The sequence below is a fragment of the Centruroides vittatus genome, unplaced genomic scaffold (assembly GCF_030686945.1).
Source record: "Centruroides vittatus isolate TY-2023 unplaced genomic scaffold, ASM3068694v2 contig_3175, whole genome shotgun sequence".
In the NCBI taxonomy this organism is placed as follows: Eukaryota; Metazoa; Arthropoda; class Arachnida; order Scorpiones; family Buthidae; genus Centruroides; species Centruroides vittatus.
In genome coordinates, this window is record NW_027122041.1 from 624875 (window position 1) to 635768 (window position 10894).

Sequence of the window (10894 nt, forward strand, 5' to 3'; positions counted from 1 at the left end):
GAGTAATACACTGTTTGAGAATTTTAAATTACATGAGCTGGTGATAATAATAGCGTTTGCAATGTAAAATCATACATTTATTAACTCATAGACACCTAAGGGTTCTTTATATAGTCTAATATTTTAATAATAAGGGGACTTAATGAGGGTAGCGCTATTTAGGAAACGTTATAACACAGTTTTGACTATATATTAAATTATTGTAACATGTATAAATATATATGTATTTGATATATTATATAAGTGCTCCCCCACTTACGAACAGGTTAGGATCCCGAGGTTTTGTTGTAAGTCTAAATGTTCGTAGGTCGAAAACTATTCTAAAAAGTACATTTGTACGCATAATAAACACTTATTGTTAGCGTTTGACCTTTTAATGTAAAGTATTTAATAGAATACATTACGTTCGTTTATCCCTGGTTACTTTTTAGGTTTCAAATGCGGTCATTTTCCACCTAACGCACTTAGTTTTATAATGCTCATTTTAGTTTCCATGGTAATAGAGCCGCAATTCTCGCATTTATCTTCACTGCTAGATTCACTATTACGTTTTGATGCTTAATCGCAAAAGTTTAAAAAAATTGCAAACAATAGCGATAAACGCTGTCACCCCAACGTTACCAACTTCAACGCCATCTTACGAGCAGCAAGAGAACTTCATAATTCGCGCTAAATTTAAATTTTATACTACGATCAAAACGTTCGTAAGTTGAACATTCGTAAGTAGGCGAACTCCTGTATTTTAAAACAACAATAGATTCATCTGGTAAATGAAAATTCGACGTAACATATAGTATATATTTATAAATTAAATATAGTTACATATTATTATAAAAGTAGTCTATATTTCGATATAAAAATAAATAACTGCGTAGATTTTTATTTAAAAAGTATTTTCAAATGTAATTATATTATTCAAACTCGTTTATAAGGAAATAAAATTATTATTATTATTTAAATAACCTTGATTTATTTCATGTTTATTTATTTCATAATTATTATAACCATTTGATAAAACTGTAAGAGATTTTCCTTACAGTTTTATCAAATCAAGAACAAGAAACGAAAATAAAATATATTTTTTTTCACAAAAGAATAAAAATGTGTTATTTCTAAGGTAATTTTTTTACAATTTTACATAAATTTGGGCATTATTTTTAGATGAAACCGTATAGAAGTTTTAAAATATTAATATTATGGTTATAACCCTTTATACTAACTAAGATTGATGATGATAATGATGATGATATGATTATAATAATTATTCTAAAAATTTACATAAATAGTTTGATCCGAAAGTGAGTTAAGTGTTTTATGTTTTGTGCTCAATATGGAGTTTTACAGCAATGTATTTTCTTCTCATACAAAACCTGTACAGAATTGTACTATTTTGTACAATTTTTAAGAAATATGTATTCTGTACCAAAATTTATTTTTATAATGGTGTATGCATAACTTTTAGAATATACAGTACTGGAAAATGAAAGTATTCTTGTTTATCAGATTTAATTAACATAAACAAAATAATACTTTCATTTTCTTGTTTATAAGATTTAATTAAAATAATACTTTCATTTTCTAATTGATATTATTTTCACAACGAACTTAATTAAAAATTATTTAAAACTTATTAAAAATAAATAAATAATGAATTAATATTAAAAATAAATAAATAATGAATTAATATTAAAAATTACCTCCATAATAATATTGATCAACTGTTTTTAACCAACCAACATCATTATGAGTATGACAAATAATGTGAACGTTTAGCATATCGGGGTCACCAGCAGGACAGGACTATAAAGATATTTAAGTAAAGTACGAAAATTTAAACAAAAAATGTCAATATTTATATACAGGTTGGAACAAAACTCGGTTTATTTTTTGTATATTTTACCTATACTTGTTTATGAAAGTGATGGAGTGCGTATTACTTACAAAGTATTAAAGCATTTGAATACGAGAACAATTTAGATTTTACAAAGGTTAACCGACTTTTTGAGCCAACCTATATTGATAAAATTGTAATATATTAAACTTACTTCATATCCGCAATCACCAGTAGAACTTTCGAAACTTAAAAATAGGAAGAAAATAAGGTACAAAAGCATTATAAACTGCTGTATGAACGGTTGACAACTTCACAAATGAACAATGACTGTTAGAAAAATTTATCATCTGATCGCTTGAATCATATGATTGTATTTTAAATCTGGTGATACGTTATACTTATTGATTAAGGATTTAGATATTATTTCCTGTCTAAAGTCTAAACTCCAATAACATGAACGAATCAATTATGAGATTCAAAAATAGACTAAATACTGTACAACAGCATAAAATAATTTTAAATGTAATTAAATTAAATGTAAACAATAATGAATGGTAAATAATAAAAATATTTCTTTATTTATTTATTTATAGAATATAAAGCGATATCACATAAAAAAATAAAGATCTCCCCATTATAACAATTAAACAGAAGTTGTTAAAAATATGTTAGAATATAAATATATATATTTTATATTATCAGACTAATAATATAGCCTTTATCCTAATATAAAATTAATTAATTAATAATAATAAGTATAATTAATAAACATTTAACTTATACATTTTTAAATTCAAATATCAAACTAACAAGGCTAAATAAATTTCGCCTTTATTTATAATTGTTGAATTTAACAAAAGATGGCGGCCTAATCGCTCCCTCATCCAAACTAGTGATTGTTTATCCTTAAAAGACCGATAAAGATAAACCGATTGAGTATCAAATATAAAATATTTTTTTTATATATATGTATTTTGTACTTTAATATATAAAGCTTATAAAATAATGCATATAAAATATAATTAAGTACGCAAAAGAAACCAGTAAAAAAGCCTATAGTTTACCACCATAAAAACGTTTAGTTTAAATATATTTAGAAATTTATTTGATTATTTTTAATTTTTCAAATAAATTTGATAGAAAAATATAAAATTTGTAAATAAAATAAAGCTTTTGAATTTCAATTTAGTAAATAATAGTTTAATTTAATTTTAATTCAGTTTCGTTTTTGCTCTTAATTACAATTAAAACTAGGTTTAAAATAATAAAGAAAAGGAAGTGAAGTATGATTCACCTTATTAAATCTGATTAGATTACAAAAAGAGGATATCCCTGTAAATAAATTTAATAAATATAACATAATTATTTAAAATAAAGCTTTACAACTGAAAATAACAATTTATTAATTCATTTTTAGAATTATTTTTAAATTTTATAAATGAATAAAGAGTTTAGTTATTAAAATAATAGAAGATAATTCTATTTTAAAATGATGTTAAGAGATGGCACCACAATCTAATATTTTTAAATACAGGTACTGTACCTCGCCATACTCGAGCAATATGTTCCAAGACCTCTGGCGTGAGCGCAACTTTTTGTAAAATAACAAACCTTATTAATTATTAGGTATATGATATGTGTATGTATGCATTATAGGTGTGTATAAGTATATGTTAAGTACAGTATATAGTGTTCACTACATACTTATACAGATTTGTTCTATCAATAAGGCAAGTAAACACTGCTTTATATTACTAATAAATAGCATAATACGGAAATCATAATAATAACTTTAAAAATTTCCTGAAGCCGACTTTTTCTTTCTTCTATATATAAAATTTTAATGTTTTCTCTTTAAAGAAGACCGTTTACGGATTTTCTTTGGCATCCGCAGAAAATTTTCCTGGAGCAAAGCTAGGAGACAAAAAATTACATCAATATATCAATAAAATTTTATTTAATTATTTAATTTTTTGTTTTTTTTACAAGTAGTTTACAGAATACAGTTTTGTTTCAAAATGTCCCATGGGTCGAAGATATAAGGTTGTATGTAACCTTACAACCTCGACCTATGGGACACCATATAAATGCCCCGCTTGCCCCTTATGTGGTTGCCTATGATTATCAGCATCACTGCCCTAAAATTTTGGAGCCTTGTTTGCAAAACAATTAGCATAAATAAAAGAAAAATAAGCATAGACATCATATGGATACGTTGTGTTATAAACGAGAACTCTGGACAAGACTGATGCGAGTCCCAATGTTTAGTGCAAATAAAGAAATGAGGCACAGTATTGCATTGCCCACCAGTTGCCGAGTGGATAAAACCATCCAATATTGATAGTTGGTCATAGATTCGCGCTCTTGCCAACGGGTTGTTTTGTCCACGTGGGGTTTTCCGGGATGGATTTTTCACGTTAATAACATCTACATAGGGGCCAGATTCCCATACAAGTCCTCCCAGGAGACAGTTTTCCTCGGCAGATCGCCCACGTATTGGGTTGCCTCAATAAAAACAAACAAAACACAGTAACGCTTCCCAGAATGAGAGTTAGCGAGATGCCTCGAGACTTCATTAAAATCTGGCAGACTTAGCGCACAATTAAGAACTTTTATTTTACGTATTTTTCTTTATTTATTATTTTAAGAGATAGAACCAGCGCATGACCTGACACAACAACTTTACTTAATTTTTCCAATGATGATATGCATTTCAAAATACACATCATCATTGAAAAAATGAAATAAAGAAAATTTAAAAACTATGGGTGAGGGGGATTCGTTTAAATCTGATGATGGGTAGTGAATAGTGAACGATGGATGAAGTCTTTACCATCGTTTATTTTTCTCTGTAGTCAATCAAAATTGCCTAAAAATAGTTGGTGTATTTGCAAATGGTTTTAACTTTGGCCTGGGGCGATTTAATACCTTGATTTCGGATGACTGGTAATGATGGGGGATAAGGATCAAAATGCGCATATTTTGGCTGATATGCACTAATATTTGAACGGTCCCTAAGATTGGGATCAGATCTGCAATGACATATGGGAGCTGAACATTGGTACATAAAGAAATGTTCGGAAAAGAGAATGAATGTGACAGAAATGAAAATAATTCGATGGATGCTTCAAGTGATTAGGATTGGACAAGAATAAACATGATAGTGTAAGTGAAACTGTTAAACTAATAGAAATGTATGATAGATTTAGAAGAAAAGGCTACAAAAGTACGACTTATGAAAAAATCAACTACGTGGACAGAAAAATGCTCCAAGCAGAAGTTGAGTTCGTTTGTGAAAGATTAGATTCTTTGGAAAGTTTTCAGATAACCCATGTTTCTGATAACCGCAAATGGCTCCTTCCATACTCGTTTCTGATCAAGATTGTCAATTCCTGTTTCTTAGGCAACCTACATCTGATTTAAAAACGTTAATATAAACTAGCAACAGATAGAGTATGTATGGAAAAAAAAAGATATTTTATCAATTCCCGTTGGTATATTGTTTAATCAAATTGACAACTAATTTGAGGAACTTTGCAACACAAAAAATTAAGTTTATATGATACATCAATCGAATGTGAAAAGATAGCTTAAACAATACTTAATTTGGTATTTCTTTTAAAAGTTACTTTTTGTCGATGATCTGAACAATTACAAAAAATCCAGCAACGAGTTGCTTCATTTTCCCGGCTGTTAAGTGATTTTATTTTAAAAGTAACTTTTATATTATTAAGCATACTGTTAATAAATAAATTGTGTGTGGCGCCATCTGTTATGAGATTTTATCATAATAACTTTTTATACTATTAAATGTTATAAAATGCAAAACGTTTAATTTTCAGGATATAGACGCAAGCTTTGAAAAATTAATTGTAAATGTCAATAACGATTAAAACCTTCATTAAGTCCAAGCTCTCTTAAAACATGACACATAACCACGATCCAGGCCCGCCGCAAGCGGCGTGCAAGGCGTGCAAGGCGTGCACCGCACGCGGGCGGCACGTCCAGGGGGCGGCAAATTGGTATTGCTGACAAGCTCAGCGTAAGTAGTCGTAGTTAAACAAGGGCGGCATAATCGGTATTGCACACGGGCGCTCAAACAGCTAGAGGCACTGCTGCAACGATCTCCTTACTCCTTGATCTTTACCTGCCAAAATGTAATAGCATCAATGTCTCTTACACAAAAACTACCATATAAAATTTTGTTTCTTCTTCATAATCTCATTCTGATATATTAAACGAAATAGACGCCAACACGCATGCGCGCGCACGCAGGATTTTTTTCTCTTTTTGTTAACTTTTTTGGATCAGAGTCTCAAAACGCAGAGATTTGCAAAAAATTCGGACGGGTTAAATTTGACACGTTTCTAATACTTTCCCTTCTTATGTATACATAACATCCGGGAAAGTTAAACTATAAGTCAACGGAAGTTTTATTTTAAAAAAAGCAACCAAAAAGCAGTTTTTTTCCCTGAAAATGAAACAGTTAGCAGCTGTGTGTTGAACCAATGAATATAACTGGGTAAGATGATGTATTTCATAATAGACTAGTTTAAATAGAAGCAAGCATTGAGCTACACAGCTAGAACACCTTTTAATCAAACCACTTTGTGTTATCCAATTCTTCCCTTTGAAATTTGACAGGAATACTGTACTTTTATATAGGGTAGAATGTCATATATCGAGCGGGTTCAGACTTATTGAAAAAATTATATCTTATTAGCATTTATAATTTTTAAAAAAATTCATCCCTATCCCAAAGTAAGGTTTTTGTCATTTATAACAACTAATATAACAAATTCTTTTATAATAAAATCTCATAACAGATGGCGTCCACACAATTTTTCTCTCAACTTCCTATTTGAATGCAGGAAAGTCATACAGAAGCACCTACCAGCTTTTTTCGTTTTTAAAGTGTTATTATATTACATAAGAAAAATATTTATTGGAAATTGCTTTCTCATGAATATGTTGAAGTAAAGTGTTCGCGAAATTGCACATCCTGAACTCCACAGGGCGTTCAGGATGTGCAGTGCATGCGGGAGCCGTTTGTCATTGTTAATTAAGTATCTGTTATAAAAAGACAAAAAAATGGAACCAAACATTACGTTAAAAATGCAAAATTTTAAGCTACAACGGTCCAAGTGTTAACGCTTATATATTTATATGGATTTATCGTATTACACGATCAAGCGTGTGAGAAGTGGCCCTGGTGGTGAGGTTCTCTACCAGCGGGGAATATCTTTAATGGACAAGTAAGCTATAAATAACAACGTTGCCAATCGTTTATGTCATCTAAACTGAATTCAAAGGAACTTTAATAGTGATCAAAATATACGAATTCACGGAACTATTGTAAATAATTAATTTTGGGTTTGTTCTTTACTTTTTTCCGCCTTAACCGCTTATTCATCTGGCCGTTTGTTTTGATACTTTAAACAGTTTATAATCCCAAAGGGATATTACGTATGAGGAATGATTATTTTTCCTTGAGTAACTAAACTTACTTTTCCTTTAGAGTTAATTGTTATTGTCATTCGCACATTGTTATCGCCTAAGAATGTTAGCGCTGTTGCGGTATTTATAAAACATTATTACTGATATTTTATAGTGAAATTAGTATTTCTTCAAAACATATCAATAAAAAGTAAACATATTTATTCTTTCTCCAATGTACTGCCATTAACTTTAAAATACTGATATTATAAAGCATAATGCACCTTATATTATTTAATTAATATTGATAATTAATAATTAAATAATTTGATCAATATTAATTTAATTAATATTGATTATCAGTAAGTTATATTTTTGAATAAGTACGTCAACTTATGAATTTAATTAATCATTGTTTAATATTTAATATCATTAAGTTTTCAAAATGAACGAATAGGATATATTCTTTCATTTTATAAGATACATTCCGAAATATAATTTTTCATTGGGCCTATTAATAATTTTATTACGTAATATATGTAGACTATCATTTAAAAGTGTACATTTTAAAAGTTTTATAATAAATTATTAATATTTTTATATTCATTAAATTAATATCTATAACGCAAAGTTCCCATTGTAAACCTATCTGTACTGTACATACAAGGTAGCCCAAAATTATTTAACCATGTTTTGTGTTGTGTATTTCAGTTAAACTTGTGATTATAGTGTTCATGAACTGTAATTTGCGTATTGAACAGAGTCTTTTTTTTGTTTTTTAAATTTTTCAGTAAAAAACTACCGGGTCATAGAAATTAAACTTTGTTCAATACTTTCTATAGAGATATTTAGCAGTCCAAATGCAACAAAATCTAGTATGATAACATTTCAGAACTCGCAGAAGACACTTTCGTAAAAAGAAAGTTCTACTCTACTAACTCATCACAGTAATGTTTTGGCGCAGTAAGTAAGAAACATTTTATTTACAGTACAATACACTAATTCTATACGTATCCTATGTATCTTAGCAATGCAGAAGATACTGTTCTATAAAATCTCAATTCTGAAGGTGTAAAACATGAATATGATAAACAATGTATACAACGGCCGATCGTAATGACCCTATGGGATGTTTCTTACATGAACGATGTTCCAGCTTTCAAGGCTACCAAATTCTCAGCACTCTCTCGATAAACCACGCTGTCTCACAACCAAATCTCACAAGGATTAAGATAGGAAACAAAGAGGCCAGGCAATAAGAAATGCATTACTAATTACTTTGTTATAAGTGTCGCAAAACCAGCTGTACGCAGCTTCCAAGTATATTTGTTTGGTTTGATGGAGTAAGATAACGCAACGCATGGACGATTTGCCGAAAACGGATGCCTACAGGAGAGACTTTCTATGAGAAACTCTATTTAGACGTTAGTCACGCGAAGGAAATTCGGAAAACTTCATGTAGCCAGCCCGGCACTTCGTTGATGAGGCGCAAACCCGGTCCATTATTTACATTATCGATATTAAATGAATGATGCAAGGTATATTATGCTTTGCAATATCATTATTTTAATGGTTTATGGCACTTCATTAGTGAGAAAATGAATATGTTTATTTTTTATTGACATGTTTTGAAGGAATACTAATTTCACTATAAAATATCAGTAATAAAAACTTTTTAAATACCGCAACACAGCCAGCATTTGTAGGCGATAATAATGTAGCAATAACAATTATCTCTGAAGGAAAAGTAAATTAAATTGCTGAAGGAAAAATAATCACTCTTCTTGCATTAATATCCTGTTGGCATTATAAAGTGTTTAAAGTATCAATACAGACGGCCAGATGAATGCTTATGTATATTGTTTCATTATTATTTATATACTAATGTGTATTATTGTTTTTATTATTTTTTACAGAAGTACCTGTCCCCTTTTTAATATATTTACAAGTATGTTTGAATGTAATTAATAAATGTACTGTACAATTATGTATTGGTTTATGTGTCCATATGTAGGTGAGGAAGTCGTATTAGTCTTGTTCCTACACTTAATAATCCTCTCTGCGGCCTGGCCCCAGCCATTATGAATAATGAATAAAATGGCTGTGCAGTCTAATAAATATTGACTAATTTATTAAGTCGACTGGACATTATGAATACAGCTACGTACTCTTTGAGCAAGTTGATTTGTTTTTTTTTTTCTTTTTAAATCTCCACTTTTTTCGTTAAGAATTTTTTTGTGAATTATTCAAAGTATTTTAAAAACTACATGAGATCTTTTAAAAGTAAGTATTATTAATTGTATTAATTAAATTAATGTTAACGAAAAGTATTATTAACAAATTTATACTTCAATCAAAAGTTCAACTTAAAGGAAACTTCTGGAATGTCATTTTTGTTATATAAAAAATTCATTGTTGTTAGTTTTAAAAAGAGTTTCTGTATTGATGTTGATCAATGATTCGTCAGGTATAAAATTCTTTAGTCCAACTTTTAAGTTTGCTACAAACATGATCTCATTGGAGCTGCAATTAATACCAGTATGATGCGCTCGAATTTTCATCAACTGTACAAAACGTAATCCTTCCGACCATTTGTTAGTGTTGTTAGTCTCCAACGAAGAACTAAGCATATTTTTTTACGTCTTGATTACATCTTTCTACTGAATCTTCACTTTGTGAGTATTTTGGCTTTCCATGTACCAGTTTTAACTCAGGTCACATACTACATTGGCGAATTCTCTGCTGTTATCGCTTTGTAGAATACTCAATGCACCGAAAATTGTAAAAATGTCTAAAGGAACATAGACATTTTTACAATTTTCGATCTTCTTACGTAGGATCTCCAGCCCTTTTGGTTTTTAATGGTCTTAGTTGAATGAATTTAGTCAGGTGGTCATGGTACGAGTATAAATTTATATTGCTCATCGGCTTGCACGGCATATTTATAAGGTCGACCTGACATCTCGAGTTCATTTCATTACTTATAATTGGTTTAACTACCAAGCCTTAGGAATGTTTTTTCAGACAAATTTCACATAAGTTCAGGTAATTATGATCATATCGCATATCCCTTGTAATATTTTTATATTTCGTACATAATTCTTTTTTCATACGGTTTCTGCCGTCATGATCAATAGCAATATGGACATCATGCAATATCTGAAATATTTCTTCAGTGTGAACATAATATGTAATCAAATTACCTTCTTTTATACGCACAATTAATTTTTTCTATCTCTCCGATAAATACAATGTCATATCTACATAAATGTAGATATTCTTCTGGTAACCTCGAATTCACTTTGATTTTGGACTCTCGCTTTTTGTATCATTGTCAAATATGCCGATTTTGTAAAATTTGACTGTTTTGACCTTTTGCTGCTATTAACTCATTTAATCGGTTGTTGAAGTGGTCATTCATATCACTTAATGATTGCTCCATAATTGTTACTTTTTCAAAGAAGAAAGCACTATTTTAAGAGACAAAAGTACAATTAAAATGCACAAGATTAACTATCGGTTGCATGAATTTAAAATTTGATACTAAACGCAACTCAGACGCGAGTGCTGATTGGCTAGTGCATGTCGGAAGATCGTTGTATTAATCACTTAGTCCATATACAT

At 29.5% G+C, this 10894-nt stretch overlaps 1 protein-coding gene across 1 annotated transcript in view; it reads right to left on the reverse strand.

Annotated features, from left to right (window-relative positions):
• LManII (Lysosomal alpha-mannosidase II) overlaps positions 1–2221 on the reverse strand; it is a 37766-nt gene extending 35545 nt beyond the window's left edge. The window contains exons 1-2 of the mRNA XM_067268187.1: positions 2046–2221; positions 1698–1800 (exon numbers count right to left, since the gene is read on the reverse strand). Of these exons, the coding sequence (XP_067124288.1) occupies positions 1698–1800; positions 2046–2114 (172 nt within the window). The 5' untranslated portion in view covers positions 2115–2221. The remainder of the gene's footprint in view (positions 1–1697; positions 1801–2045) is intronic.
• Between the last annotated feature and the right edge of the window lie 8673 nt (positions 2222–10894).